The 16,205-nt window shown below is 38.8% G+C and overlaps 2 protein-coding genes across 3 annotated transcripts; both read right to left on the bottom strand.

Moving 5' to 3' along the window:
- Positions 1 to 5,379: 5,379 nt before the first annotated feature.
- LOC110903410 (subtilisin-like protease) lies at positions 5,380 to 7,849 on the bottom strand. The gene has a single exon (XM_022149375.2). It carries the CDS (start codon positions 7,804 to 7,806, stop codon positions 5,548 to 5,550), a length of 2,259 nt encoding a protein of 752 aa, XP_022005067.1. The 5' UTR covers positions 7,807 to 7,849; the 3' UTR covers positions 5,380 to 5,547.
- A 3,623-nt stretch (positions 7,850 to 11,472) lies between these two features.
- LOC110899801 lies at positions 11,473 to 13,514 on the bottom strand. Of its 2 annotated transcripts, none has more exons than XM_022146693.2 (3): positions 13,385 to 13,514; positions 13,193 to 13,308; positions 11,473 to 11,826 (listed from the first exon to the last, which is right to left on the bottom strand). In XM_022146693.2, exons 1-2 carry the CDS (start codon positions 13,450 to 13,452, stop codon positions 13,197 to 13,199), a joined length of 180 nt encoding a protein of 59 aa, XP_022002385.1. In that variant the 5' UTR covers positions 13,453 to 13,514; the 3' UTR covers positions 11,473 to 11,826; positions 13,193 to 13,196. The 2 variants fall into 2 exon arrangements, with proteins under 2 accessions (XP_022002385.1, XP_022002384.1); XM_022146692.2 differs by having other exon boundaries at positions 11,473 to 11,767.
- Positions 13,515 to 16,205: the final 2,691 nt, after the last annotated feature.

The following is a 16,205-nucleotide window of genomic DNA, read 5'->3' as shown; positions in this document are numbered from 1 at the left end:
TCGACCATCTATCGGATCCTTCGGACATGACAACCTGGGCTGGATATATATATACCCATGCAGTGTATGTGAGAAGACAGATGCACACAGAAAGATAGAGAGTATTCTTGAGAGCATTCTGTCCGAAACACACACACACACTTTGAGAGTTTGCAAGTTAGATTTGTAAACATTGTGCTTGTAACCGAAACCTTCATACGTATTAATACATTGGTGTTAATCGGTGAACCTTGTGTGTTGTGTTTATACTTGCTTCATCCCGGTTTGCTTGCTAGCTTGGATTCCGCACTCGCTAGTGAGTTTGTATAACAAGGTTTAGGTTCGTCATCCTCCGTGAAAGGGACCTACAGAGGAATGATTGTAGCACACTCGATCATAGTGCTTTGAATCAACAGGGAAAAGCCACTCAAGGTCGCATCAAACCATAATGGTACCGCCCAATCAGAAAGGAAACTTTATATACCACTATGATTTAGTACTAGTTAATTAAATAGTTTAAGGGGTTTAAAGTACTTGTGACTATGGTTCCCTCGTTGAGTTTCCCCTAATGTAGTTAATCTTATAAAAACCATGTCCTTTGCGCTTTGATTCTATCGTCATGCATTGGCAAGAGCTTACCAACCCGAAATCCCATTCCAAAATCTTTAACCTCCTTTTGAAGCATCAACATGTTTTGACTCTACACGAACATATAAAACATAAAAACCCAAGTTAATCACGACGCAAGATTTTTGGTAGCTTTTAAGGGTTAAGCCGAAAGACTAATAACCCAACTTAATGGCGACATTGATATTTCACTCACTTTCAATAAACTACTAATTACCTAAAGTCATTAACACACACATAAACACACCTTATTCACCTATTGTTTGCTTAGTTAACTCCCCATCTAGGGGGTAAGTTTCCCCCAAACACCCTCATGAAGTCTATCCAAGGATGGCTATGGAACTAGGTTTCATCAAACTTAAAAACATTATATTAATCATTAAAAGCTTGATTACACTAATGATTCTTGTGTTTTTCTTAAAGATTACAATGATTAGAGATAATGGGTAGAAGAGAAATGTGTTGTGGAGAAAAGAGGAGAGAATGAGCAAGTGAAAATGGTGGATTTGGCCCTCTATTTATAGCCTGCTAGGCCAGACACGGGGCATGCTCGGAGGGCATGGGGCGTGTCTAGCCAAGTGACCTGCTGTAATCCGTAAGTGAGACACGGCCCATGTCTTCTAGACACGGTCGTGGTCAACTCTTGTGGGTCCTTCAGATCTTCCAAATCTTCTAGAAGTCAACTTTTATCATTTTGTGCTGAGGGCACGGGGTGTGTTTGCGCTTTGCTCTGTGACCTTGTGGAGGCGCTGACAGTTTCCAGAACCGAGATATGGGGTGTGTTTGGCGAGACATGGGGCGTGTCTAGACAACTTTTCTCTTTTTCTTCATATTCTGCCTGGTTTTGCTTCCTTTGTTCAACTTGGGTTTGTTTTGTCCTGAAAATAAAAAAAATAAACCAAAATAAGTCTATTTTAAATATATCTTTAACAAAACTTAATAAAAAGTGGGTGTAAATTGATATAAAAACATCTCCACTTTTTCTTATATCACATTCCATGCTTTGTTGTCTCTGCCCAAAACTCCCATGGTACTTTCATCGTCTTGAACATACACCAAACAACCCCTATTATGGTATGGTTTCGTCTTTCAACTCTAGTTTTGCTGAGGGGAACACGTGGTTATCAATTGTCTTCTGCCTGTATTAACCTCGCAGCAATCATTAAACTCCTTAGATGTAAATTCACCACCTTGGGTAGTTCTCAAAGTTCCCACCTTGTACCCTGTATAGGCTTCAACCAAGCCCTTAAGCCTCTTGAAAACATGGAAGCTTGATCCTTTGTTTGCAACTGCATACACCACATATACCCCGTGTAGTCATCAACCAAAAGAACCACGTACTTATTTCCTTCAGGAATACTTGGTGTTATGGGTCCACAAAAATCTCCATGAAGGAGTTCGAGTGGTCTAGAAGCTCGAAACTTGCATGGTCTGGATATGGCTTCTTTGTTTGCTTTCCTATCAAACATGAGTCACACACATTAGAAACATGGATAATTTTAGGCATATTACGTACCATTGCATTCGACTCAGATTCTTCATCGCCTCGAAGTTTAGATACCCTAAGCAAGCTTGCCAAAGCCAAGCCAAAGCATCCAGTTTAGACATTAAACAGACTGGTGAACCTAGGGTAAGATTTATCTTATACAAACGATTTCTTGAGCGGAGAACTCTTATCTTCAACCTTCTTCCTTTATCATACACAAGTAACACATTATCCTCCATGACTACTTTGCTACCCGTCTCGGTAATCTGACCACAACCTATGATATTACTCCTTAAGCTTGGAATGTAATAAACATTCTTTAAGAGTCGATGTTCACCATTCTGGGCTGTGAAGAAAATTGATCCTTTCCCTTCTATGTTTCCTAGTGAATCGTCACCAAATCTCACTTTTCCTATCACATTCACATTAAGTTCAGAAAAAAATTGTTACAAGTCATGTGGTTCAATGCTCCATTGTCGAGATACCAAGTATTCTCCTCCATTGACTTGGATTCATAATTCATAGGTATTACTTTTTCTTCATATCTCCTGTGTGCACATAACCATGAACAAAGTTGGATCTAGCCCTTTAGTCTCAGCTAGGTTTGCTTCATCCTGCATCTGATGACTCCTTTTCAGGCAATTTGAGGCAAAGTGACCAAGCTTTTCACATCGGAAACATTGAACTTGTGAATGATCTTTCTTTCCCTTCTTTCCACCATCACCCTTGTTATGTGAACCTTCTATACCACCTTGGTCCCGGACCCACGTCCTCTGCCCCGGCCCCTAGATTGGCCACGGTATGGAGTCCCACTATTTCCTCGGCCCTAGTCTGCTCATTAATTTTAGATGCAACATCATATTGATTGAAAAGAAGTTTAGACTAATTTTCAGGAAAGGAAGAGGATTCAGTTGTCGTGATATATCTTCAAAAGTCTTGAGCCTCCCTACCGCTTCCTGGAATGACATTATCTTTAAGTTAACAAACTGTTCAATCGATGTTCAATAAGTTTCTTATCTTCAAAGGTGACTCCAAGACTTGCAGCTTTCCTAGCTAATCCTTGAAGCAAACTGATCAACCGAATCTACCCTCTTTCATTCTTAAAGATTCAAATTCCACTTCCAACTGCTCAATGTGTGCCTAACGTGCTCGATGTACTCCAATGTAACGTGTCTTCAAAGCTTCCTAGATCTCTTTAGTTGTTTTGTATAGAGCAACTTGAAACACGAGTTCCTCTAGAATTACCTGAAGTCTTTCTTGGCTTCAACCTGTTCGAATCCAGGTTCCAAAGCTTGCAGTATCCCGTGTACCTTAAAAACTGTCTTGATCTTTATTTCCCAAATGTTATAGTTCGTTGATGTTAACATTGGACACTATAGATTTGTAGTGTTTGGCTCTTTAACAACGACCTGATTGTTGGATAATCTTGAATCTTGATGGGCTTCAATTGGGTCAGAAGTGTTTTTGTTTTAATGGGTCAAATAATGAGCCATAGCCCAAGTTAAGTCTTGCATGTGACATATTAGTCCATGTAGTAGTAGTACCTAAGTTTGAATTTGTTGGTTAGATTGTTTTGTTTTTAAATAATTTAGTTGGTAGGTGGGTTAGTGGAGTTTTTACCAAGTTGGTGAGGTGAACGTTGGGTAAGTAAAAGTACCGGTTCGTTAGGAGGGTTCCTGTTGAATAGGGCAGTACTTTTGTAGCCTATTTAAGGCATGCTTTGATATTGAATAATATACATCTTCCCCATATTTTCTCTTCTGCAATTCATATCGTTTCTATTATTTTTTTTCTACCGAAAATACATTTATATATTTTGAGTTTTATATTATACGTAAGAGTTTTAGTGATTGTTCCAGTCCTTCAAATCAGGGATGCCTGACCTCCGACTTGAAATCAAACACCCAAAACTGATTTTGTGTTCCCTGGTCACAACCCAACTTGTTGCGATCTTCCTGGCTTCTACTCACAGCCCTCGCAACTGAGATAAACACCGAGAACCGATGAACTTGATGAACTAGCTCTGATACCAATTCAAGGTCCCAACAATTAAAATAGGAAAAACGAAACACAAATTAAACTGGAATAGGCTCTCCAATTAATTGATCAAAGAAAAAAAAATTACTCAAAAACTTTGACTCTCAATCTCACTACATGCTCAGCAGAGATCATACAATTTATAGCCATATGTTGGGCTCTCCTATTCATACTATAAGACTAATTCCTCCTATTAGATAATAGCAGGAAACACAATTGGGTTATAACTCTCCCCTATTATGTTGATCCCACCATGGGCTTGATAAGATTCGGGAATTAGCCTTACCGCATAGGGTTCAGAAATTGTAGCTTTTAGACAATAAGAATCCCAAAATGAACAAAAGTCTTCTAACAAATATGTTTGTGTGATTGAAGTCAAGGCTCCCATTGCATCTTCGAACAAAATCGTAGAGAATCTTGAAACATTAGCTTCTGAAATAATCTTCACAATATACTTCTGAAATAGGAACCGATTTTTACCTCAAGAACGATAGGTGCCATTTAACCATGTTTCCTTCAAAATGAACCGTTGCATAACGTACCTTGCAATTTTCAGGGTATCATCAACAAAGAAGAAATGATCACACTGGTAAATCCGAGAGAGAAGTTTAGGCAACCAAAACGATGAGCTTATATTAAATTACAACATAGTTGTATAGTTGTTATAGTTCGTTAGCTAGTTACAACGCAATCCCTCAAGTTTGACACTTTGCAAAAGTAACCCTCAACTTCTAACTAACTCTTAACTACGTAACAATGGCCCTTGGCCGCACCCAAATGGTAGCCCTTGCTTTGATGAAGATGGAGATGTGTAACAACCAAGTGTCATAAATCATTATTGTTCAACTACTAAACTAACCAGAACTTGGTTTCTTAATCACCAAACACATAAAGATAGCTATGGGAACTACCAACTACTAACAACTAACCGTATAAAGTTAGTTACTTGACCTCCAAGTCACCAACCATCAAACGATGGTTATAAAAAGTATGGATCTATGTTGTTTGTATGTGATCATGGTACGTGATTGGATGTTTTGATCGGGCAAACATAGCGGCTTACCATAGGATTCTTGCTGGAGCAACTGTAGCGCGGATTTGCAATTAATGGAATTAGCTTATAGAAAAAACCAAAGTTGCTCTTGCTGTCTTGCACCATACAAGATGATCAAAGTCTCAACACTCACAAGAATCCAGATGCAGTCCTTGTGTAAGGTGGATTACGGTCTAGGTTAAATGAATTAACCGTATAACAAACAACTTAATTTGTTTCATTAACGAGTTCAATACTTAAACTCGACTATTTATGAAGTAAAACAAGCGTTATGAATGACGGACAACAAAGGGAAAACAATCAAGACAGAGAACATGACTCAAACAACTAGAAAAATGTGGGATCAAGTCTTTGGTTGTTCCCCTCACACGAACTTGACAGAGAACGGGGTTCTCACCGTGTGTTTATCAGAAGTCCAAAGCATAAATCCTTCCCCGTATGGAGCTTCCGGTGTCTGTTCTTTGTCACGTATGAACATCACCTGATACGTCAACTTTTGGTTCACTTCGCTGAACTGGAGCTCTGCATGACCAATTTCTAAATCTAGACCAACTGGTAAAGCAACACTTGTTATGACGTAAGTTGAATTTGCTTCACCAACATTAGTCACTGTCCTTGTGAAATTTTTTATTTCACCAGGTCCTAAAGTAACCGCAAATGAAGGATAGTTCAGTTGTGCTTCTGGTATAACTTCAGTGCACGTGACCTGTTTCTGCACAATGACTCCAACTTGTTTGCTGGTATATCCGAGACCGCACAAATAAGGTATGTAGTCATCGGGTTGGATGTCGAAAATCAGTCCTGGATTACTGGCTTTCAATGGGTTTACGTGTCCAGCACCGATTGCAAAGATGTTTGCAGGGAGATCTCTCTCGTCCTCGATGCGTTGGCCACCTAGGTTTAGCTTATCTGCTGTGGTCATGATTGCAGACTTGATGGCTGCTGGAGACCAATCAGGATGTGCACTTTTTAACAGTGCTGATATACCTGAAAGATGTGGGCATGACATTGAAGTGCCTGATAACATGTTAAATGTTGCTTTCGTTGTCGAGTTTTCGACTGATACGGGCCAAGCTGCAAGAATGCTAACTCCCGGACCGATGATGTCAGGCTTAACAATTCCTGGACTTGCCAAGCTCGGTCCCCGAGACGAGAAAGAAGCAACTGCAGGAGCTGAATCATCACCAATAATAGTTCCCCGGAATATGATGGTGGCAACCGGGGATGAGGTTGAATTGATGTATGTTTTGATTGTAACGCCAAGATCATAAGCAACATGTGATGCAGGAAGAACATGAGCATCGGCTTCTGTAGTATCCCCGTCTGCCTCTCCGTTTGCAAGAATCATCGCAGCCCCTCCAGCATCTTTTACGGTCTGCCCTTTGTCAATTCTTGCTATGTCACCACCTCTGTCACACAACACTACTTTCCCTTTAACATCAATGTTTTTTAATGATCCAGGAGCGCACCATGCTGCATCTTGACCGCCGTTCAAACCAGGATACACGAGTGGCATATAGTCTTGAGGAAAATCTTTTGGTTGGAACAAAGATTCGCCATCAAGCAAGGCCTTGTTTCCGAGATAAACGGTTGCTCTTATGCTTCTATCGACGGTGCTAGCACCTACAGTGAGAATCCATGGTGCCTCATTTGACAATGATGAGTTCACTGGACCAGAATTCCCAGCTGAACAACTTACAAAGATTCCTTTCTGAATAGCACTAAACGCACCAACCGCAATACCATCCTCATAAAATGGAACCGAAGCTCCACCGAGCGAGAGCGAAAGCACGTCCACTCCATCTTCAATGGCTGCATCCATACCCGCTAAGATGGCACTACCGAAACAACCGATATCATCACAAACTTTATACATGGCCACGTGAGCAAGCGGCGCCATTCCAGCTGCAGTGCCATTTGCTTGTCCAATCACATTGGCACCATCGACAAAGTTCCCAGCAGCTGTACTCGAAGTGTGGGTCCCGTGTCCCTCTTCATCAACCGGTGAACCGGTACCACTACTGTTAGTAAAATCTCTTGCTCCGATCAGCTTATTATTACACCCTGCAGTGTCACATTTGCCTTTCCATTTTGCAGGAGGAGGAGGGACATCTTTGTCATCAAAAGAAGGATGTCCGGGTGTAATTCCAGTGTCTAAAACCCCGATTATGATTCCCTTTCCGTAGTTTGATCCACTCCATAATCCTAGATTCCGATGCAACCCCAAGAAATTTGGAGTATGCGTCGTATGCAGCTTGTACGCCATGTCGCGTCTTGCAGACACAAACCCATCCATATTCTCCATTGCCTTTACTTGATCTGCAGTCAGTTTGGCTGCAAACCCAGTGAACACATTGTGATATGTATGGATCAAGCTTGGTTTCACATCTGAGTCGGCAGTGCTCGCTTTCAGAAAGGAGTTGTACCAACCTCTACGGTCTTCGGGTTTATCAAACGTTACACCATCAGGAGCATTTAAATGGACAATGTAGGTTTCTGCTTGGTCGGAATTCGCTGAAGCGATGGTAAAGATGGTGGTGAAAGTAAGAAGCAACAGCAACAAAACCTCAGGTAAAAGATTAGCTCTCTTCATCTCCATGTTTATTGGAGAGTTTGAGCACATATGATATGATGAGATGTTTGAAGAATCTATATATATAGAGTGGATAGAACTTCATTGTGTAAGTTCATAATATTTTATCTTTGTTTTTTTGGATCATTGGAATATGCCAAACAAATTTCATTTTCGTACATTGTAACAAGCGATTACTTCAATAGCTTTGTTTGAACTAATGTTAATTTTGATATAACCAAGGAAACATTGCTGGCATTGTAATTTACAAACTTATAATCACAAGTTTTTTACTTACTGTTGTTAAATTTTTTATATTTTATTTCCCGTTTTAGTAGTGCCAGAAAAGATATATATATAAATTGGGGAGTTAAGTTATTCTAAAAAGCCTCGTAAAAATAAGAAGTGTAAGAAGACATTATAAAGTGACAAGTGTCCAAAAACCTAAAACCTAAGGGTGTTAGGAGTGGTGCTCGGCAAACCCACTTTGCCACTTCGGTAAAGTGTGGCAAACCAATGCCAACACCTTTGCCGCGTGGGTGTTTGACGAAATGGGCACAGATTCGGTGGGTGCATGCCGACGCGGGGAAGGGAGGAAGGAGAGAGAGAGGGGGGGGGTGTGGGGTGGGGTGGGGTGGGGTCCATTCCAATCTCAACCAATCACATCTTTTTCCTTTTTTTTATTTAAAAACTTTACCACTTCACCAAATGTCTAAACCATTGCCAACACTTTTCACCAAAGTTTAAACAATTTTCACTGATTGACGTGGCGCACTCTGATTGGTCGATTTTTTAGTTTGTCACTCTCAAGTGTTTAACCACTCCTAACACCCTAAACCCACTACACCACCACCCAAAACCTAAACCCTCCCCCCCCCCCCCCCCCCCGCAAAAATAAATAAATAAATAATAATGGGTGGGTGATGGAGGGTGGGTGAGGGTTTAGGTTTTTGGGTAGTGGTGGGTGTTTAGGTTTTTTTTTTTTTTTTTTGATGTAGTGGGTTTATTTTTAGGAGCATTTGTACACTTCTTATTTTTAGGAGCCTTTGTATTTGATACTAAACCATAAATTGGTATTGTGGTACATCTCTTGAAGTGAGCCTACTAATGGGTTTTATTCGAAGGCGAACATACACATCCCCTAAAATCTACTCTGAAAATCTACTTATTGCCTGATTTGTGGAACTTGAATCCGCACGACTTTGGTGTGGACAAACACCATATGCCAACAGGCCATCGACTTTTTTAATAAGTAAATAGACACATTATGAGAACAGGGTCTCAAGAAAAATTAGACTATTTAGTACATTAATCGTCAAAGTTAATTGGCCAAATTCTTGATGTTGTTGTCTAAGCTATTCACGAATTTAGTCCTTGTATAAGTTGAAGGTCTTGTACCAGAAAAATGATCAAATTACCCTTTACCCTTTATTTCTTTAGTTTTTTTAAATTTTATAGAGTACTTCATCCGTATTGTTTATAGATTCTTTTTTATTTATTTTTTTAACAGTAAAACCGTACTGTTTATAGATATTGTCTCCCTTTCAGTGTATGCTTTAACTCATAGTGAATTGTTTGCTAAAGGCTTTTATATACTCTTAGGGGCTGTTTGGCAAATGAATGATTAAGTGTTGAAAACCATTAAGTGCTGAACCAGTAAGAGGTCTGAACCAGCAAGAGGTCTGAACCCTTAAGAGCCTCTTAACCGTTCAGAGGCAAATGTCTGACCAATTCAGATTAGAGGTCTTAGCCATTCAGACTCTGTATAATGCTTAACCATTCAGAGGCAAATGTCTGAACCATTCAGACATCTGCTTGTGAAACAAACAGTCTGAACCATTAAGTGCTGAACCAGTAAGAGGTCTGAACCATTAAAAGCCTAATTAAGAGGTAAACAAACAGCCCCTTAAATGACTATTTTGTCTTTCTTACTTGTATTATTTCCTTCTTTTGTGATCCGGCTTCTAGTTTCTTCACTCGGTTAGACAAACCACAAAGTTTGCGGTAAATAGCAAGTGCGAAGGAAGATCTCCGCTCATAATCTCATTGCATGTGAAGAGATGTGGCCACAAAGAAAAGAGATGTGGCCACAAGAAACGAGAGATGAAATCGTGTTTTGCTTGATGTAGCACTAATGTTAGGCTTGGTAGGTGTGAACTATAGTTGTAGGCTCGAGAAGGGTATGTTCGCAGGTTTGCTTAGAAGAAGTTCAATTGAAACTCGTGTGGTGTGTGTTTGGAACACCAACGATGGCTGATAAAACATATCAAAATCTCTGTCAAGTTAGGAACTACGACGCTAGATCTACAACGAAAATTTTACACTATGTTCCCGAGTTTCATTTAACAAGGGAAGAGAAATGAATTAAAAGGAAGAGAGCAAAAAATGTGTTCCAGAGATTTTTTTAGGAAGGGAAGTGGTGAGAAAAGAAAGGAAACAAGGGGATGATTGATGCAAATATTCATCCTCCCAATTTGGAGAGATTTGGTGAGAAAAGATTATTATGAATCTCAAACTTTTTTAAATTTCCTAAATTACCCTCTAATTCATTATAAATAAACTTTCTTTTCTTTTCCTCCCAACTCGGGAACACATAAAATGTTTAATTTCCTTTCATTTCCTTTTCTTTTCATTAAACTCGGGAACATGAATATAATCACATCTTTTCCTTTCCATTCCCTTATAATTCCCCTTCCTTTCTCTTCTATCGTTAAATGAAACTCGGGAACACAGTGTTAAAGTAAACAGAAAACATGTGGCGGTTGTGGGCATCATGGTGTTGTGGTGACAAGGAGACCAGAGTTGAACGAGGCAAGTGTACTTTGGAGAGAGGATTATGAGATGTTAGTTTTCTAGTGAGAGTGAGGATGATAGGAGTATGACCCCGAATCACCGGTTCAAATCAAACGGTAAATTAAAAAGATAGTTCTACGGTTCGTTTGAATACAGATTCACCACCAAACGAAACGGTAGGGCTGCGATGTCCAACCGAAGACACAGATACACCACTCCGGTTAAGATATCGTGTCTAAGTTCACCACCCAACACGCCACGGTTGAGCTAGCATAGACGAATTAATTAACCCACACACATGAGATAATTAACACAAGAAAAAAACTCATTCTAAAACTCACTAACTTCTTTCATTAAGATAATACGTTTACATATAGGAAATGAAAGTTAACCAACACACCACTATGCTACTATTACGGAACATAACTTACAAGAAAAGAAAGAAATAAAAATAATTGAGAAAAGGAAAATAAGGATATTGGAAAACATGGGTGAACGTGGGGGAATACATGCATGGATGAAATCAACCCATTTGAACGTGAATGGTAGTCCGGTTTGACTCGCTTGAATTATGTTAATGTTGACCCGTCGGTTCAACCCGACTCATATGACTAATCTAACCTGACTGTACCGACGTCTTGCGATTCCGGGTCGCACTTGCTATCAGAGGAGGCTAGCGGCAGTGATCGGTAGTGGCGAGTGGCTAAAAGTGTAGTGAGACACTAAGGAGGGGGAGAGAGAGATTTGAGAATGGTCGAGGTTTAAATTTTAGTTTTTTTTTAAACAGTTAAAGAATTTGAAGGGAAAGAAATTTAAAGAGTTGGGTAAAATACGGTGAACAACCACATGTAGAACAACACTATAAAATACGGCTCAAAAAAAACATTTTACAGAAATTACTTACAATTTCATTAACACTTCAGGTTTCAAATCGCATTTGATAAAATATGGCTCAAAAAAAAAACATTTTACAAAAATTACTTCCAATTTCATTAACACTTCAGTTTTCAAATCGCCTTCATACTGATACAACTATGAAGCCTGCAGAAATCAGAATCAACTGGGCTAATCCAAACTAAACTAAAAAATATGTAAATAAATTTTTTTTCCTCAAATACAAGCTAATTCCTTTGGTGGTAAAACTGAGCCATGATTTTTGTAACTAATTGGATTCTCAAAGCAACCTACTTGAAGCTCCAATCCGCATCTCAAACCACGCCTGAATGTAAATTCAACATATAGAAATGTCACAAACCAAAATCATCGTCGATTTACAATCTGGAAGCCGTTGAAAAAATCCAACAGTTAAACAAGTCAAAATCGGGTGAGGTTTCTTCAACTGAGTCCAAAAAGAAAAATGATGTACACAGTTTCATATCTCAAGTATACACGATAAGTTGATAACATACCGGTATATATTCCGTGTCACTCCTCTTTCTTAAGAAATGAAAAGAAAAGTCCCAAAGATCTCATCCCTAAACTGAAAATTAGTGTGATTGTTTTTTTTTAATATTACATGATTTTAGGGGTATAAGAACCAATATTGTGCCATTAGGGGTGTAAACAAGCCCAGAAGCTCGAGAGCTACTCAGGATCGGCTCGGTTAAAAACTCGAACGAGCCGAGCCTTAACGAGCTCAAGCCCGAGCTCGAGCCTGAATTACAGCTCGTTTAGTTATCGAGCCCGATCTCGAGCCTGAAATACAAAGCTCGTTTAGTTATCGAGCCCAAGCTCGAGTCTAAAATACAAAGCTCGTTTAACCGAGCCCAAACAAAATTTCAGTTTTTTTATACATATTGTAATGATAATGATAATAATGATTTTAACCCAAACCTAAAAAGCCCGAGTCGGTTTCAACTTAGGCCCATATGATTTAAACTAGTAACATTGGTGAGCCGAGCTTTGGCTCGTTTAAGCGATATCGTAACGAGCTCGAGCCGAGATTTTAGCTCGTTTGAGAGTGTTTTCAAAATAGCTCGAGCCAAGCTCGAGCTCAAATAAGTAGGCTCGAACCAAGCCAAGCTTCATAAAAACATAACAAGCGAGCTCGAGCTTAGTCGGGCTCGGCTCAGCCCGGCTCGTTAACACCCCTATGTGACACCTAAGGCGAATCTCACATTGTCCTGTCTCTCCACATAAGATATATTGGGCCATAAGGTATGCCCCGTCTCGAATATCATCGACGCATACTCGACGCACTGGTTGTGGACGAGAGAACTCAACAGTTAACAGTATAAGTGACCTTCTCAAACGTTTCCACAGTTCCACTCAGACAACTATAAACAAAGCCGTGAGCTCCTCGTGTGCAAAACAGACACTATTCGTCCGTATAAGAGCCAAATGCTCCAATCATCCTATGACTGTTGTTAATCGGTTTCAGTTCTAAAAAGCTAATAATTCTCAAACAACTCACCAACATTAATCAAATTGTAGTGAGTTAGTAACTAATCTTCAAGTTCAGTGTTGCTAAAAACCTACACACAAACTAAAACTTACAACTAACATATTGACATTGAATTTGTAATTAGCTCTTTCTAGACCATCACACAATTTCAACATTCAGTAACTAATAAGATCCAATACATGATGAAACTATATAACAATTAATACATTATATAAACGGATTATATCGAAAAAACTTTACCGAATCAGGAGTGTGGAGGAGTTGTAGACGATTGATCAGGATTACTGCGGCGAAGATCTGCGATTAGGTCACCTAATTCCTTCCGGGAAGTTTCTCTGCCGAACATGAATCCATACCTGAAAAGTAGACGATCAATTTATTAAAAAATTTGAGTGAAGGAAGATGTTAGTTGAATTAGGGTTTGTAATATACCAGAATGAAACGGCAGAGAAGAGTCCGGCGGTTGCCACTGTTTGGATGAGTGTGAAGCTCTTCGTCATTTACACGAACCGAAAAATACGACCCAAATGACAAATTTAACATCAATTTTGTGAGTTTGGGTTTAATCTAACATGTTAATTTGGCAAAAAAAAAAAAAAAAAAAAAAAAAAAAAAAAAAAAAAAAAGGTTGAATGGGGGCCATGTTCGGGTCAACATGTGAAAAACAGGTTATGTCTGGGTTCATATATACGACACAATTTTCGTGTTTGGGTTGTGTGGAGGTTCACTTAATATATTCGGGTTCGGGTTGAACCCGCAACATGACTTGTTTAACACCTCTACTTGTCATAGATGCTCGTTTTCTTTACTTATGATTATTTTATTTTTACTAGTAGAAACTAAAACAAATAAATATTTTTTTTAATGATCAACAAAAGCCAGATCATCCGCGTTGCCCATGCACCAAAAGGTCATCGGCTAAATAAATAAATACTAGAATAAGCAACTTATAATGAACTTCGAAAGACTATATAGTGAGAGAGAATGAGACAGAGAGAAAAGGAGTGTGAGCGTACACAACAAAAACTAGAAAAATATAATCAAAATGCAATAACAAACAAAAACATAAAAGCAAACTAGAGAAGCTCTACCACATCAAACTTTATCTAATTCTCCCACGTAGGCGACCTATGGCTCAACCAAACAAACGCATCGTCTTTAACCATCTCCACGGACCTTCTAACCGACAAGAATTCTCCTTCAAACACCTTTAAGTTTCTCGAAGGCCAAATCCACCACACTGCCGTCGCGGCTACCGTATAAACAATCCTTTCCATCTCTTAGCTCCTAGAGCATCCAAAAGAACCTCGATAATTTCCTTTAGAGATTGTAAGTTAGGTGATAAAGGCACTCTAATCCACACAAAGACGTTCCGCCATATGCATCTCGCAAACAGACATGTCACGAATATGTGGTATATGGTCTCGTCATTATACCCACGTTTATAACAAACCTCGTTCTAAATTTGGATCCCGTGACGGGCCAGCCCAACTTTGGAGGCGTTCCTAATTGGCCCCCTACAAGAGATAATTGCACTTGAGCGGGGCCCAAGAATTCCAAACAAATTTCTATTCTTCCTCTTGACCCGAGCCCGACGACACCAGCTCCATGCGAATGTCTTCTACCGAAAAGTTTGCCCCGTGATTATTCTCCCAGACCCAAGAATCTTTCTATAGATCCCAATTCAACGGATCAATAATGATAGTGATCGATTTCGCACACAAACACCTATGAATTAGGTGTTTGTAGTTGTAGGTGAATAAACAATGAAAACACGATCAAAACTAGTAGAAGTAGAAAGCTGACACACAATCATCCATCAAAACACAAATTCTCATAAGATAACACTAAATCAGCAGCTCCTGGATTGCTACAATGAGTACACATATGTCACACCTTTGATTACACACACATAAGACCCGTGAAAACCCTTACCATGCATACACAGACATTATATATACTAGATGCAAAAACCTACTCGACGTACTTATAAGTACGCCAGGGATACCCACAAATACGCCGCACCCAAAAGTAATTTCCCTTCCTTCACTTTAGCTTGCTGAAGAAGTCTCATCAACGCCTCTACATGTTAGGATCTTTCGTGCGAGCTAGGATCTTTCGTCCATTCTCATTCCCGCACCAACCCAGTATTAGCAAATTGAGTCGCCGCTAAAATGAGGAACCCGCATATTGTCTATGAACTTATTTGATCTACGATCCTGAGTCATATGTCAATGCCATTCGATTGTACTAAAATACTCTCTTGTCTAAGTGTGAACCTAAAACCTTCCCTCTAATAGACATGTGTCTCTACCAAGTGGGTTACCTCTACATTAACAATTATGATATTTATTAATTAAATAGGATTTGATTAAACCAATTGCATAATAATTGATAATTATCTTGTTTATTATAGACTAGAAGGGTGCCCGCGCGATGCGGCAGGAAACATGAACATTGTCAGGGTGTGCAGTGTTCGGTTGGTTTGGTTACTATCCTCAACCGAAACCGAAATTATCGGTTAGTCTATTTTATTAACCAATCGGCAGTTAATCAATTCCTTTTATTTGGTTAAATTGACAATTTTTTGTTTGATTTTTTTAATTACGGTTAATAGCTAAAACCAAACTTGAGCTAAAACTTTTGCTTAGGAATAAATGAAATTGAGGTATAGATACATGAAAATGATGTATAAATACATGAAATGAAAGTATAAATACAAAATGGAGGTACAAAATATGAAATATATGAACCCAAGGTATAAAAGCTAGAAAGATATGAAAATATAAATGGTTCGGTTCAGTTAATTTTCGTTAAACGAGTGTACAAAAGAGTCAAAAACGGGTTTTGGTTAATTCAGGTTTTGGTTAATCGATTTTCAGGTAATTCAGTTTTTGGTTGATTTTAGTTCGATTTTGTTTGTTTTTTGTTCGGTTTCAGTTAATGATTCAGTTATTGCTCACCCTTAGACATTGTTAATCATGTAACATATCAATTTTTTTAAATAAAATATATATGGCAATACTATACACATAATAAAGAGAATAAAATGCTCGTTTTAATGGTGTACCTTTTTGGAAAAAAAAATTAACGTAAAAAAAGGTACGACTGTTTAAAAATCATGGAGTAGTTAGTTTTTTATAAGGGATAAAACGTAACTAGTAACTAATTATCTAAAATTGTGTTAAAGATGAGTGAATTAAAGTATAACTGTTATAAATAAACTATATTAAAGTGACTATCCACATCCTAA

This window comes from Helianthus annuus, chromosome 13, assembly GCF_002127325.2.
Source record: "Helianthus annuus cultivar XRQ/B chromosome 13, HanXRQr2.0-SUNRISE, whole genome shotgun sequence".
NCBI lineage: Eukaryota > Viridiplantae > Streptophyta > Magnoliopsida > Asterales > Asteraceae > Helianthus > Helianthus annuus.
This window is presented reverse-complemented; position numbering and strand designations above follow the sequence as displayed.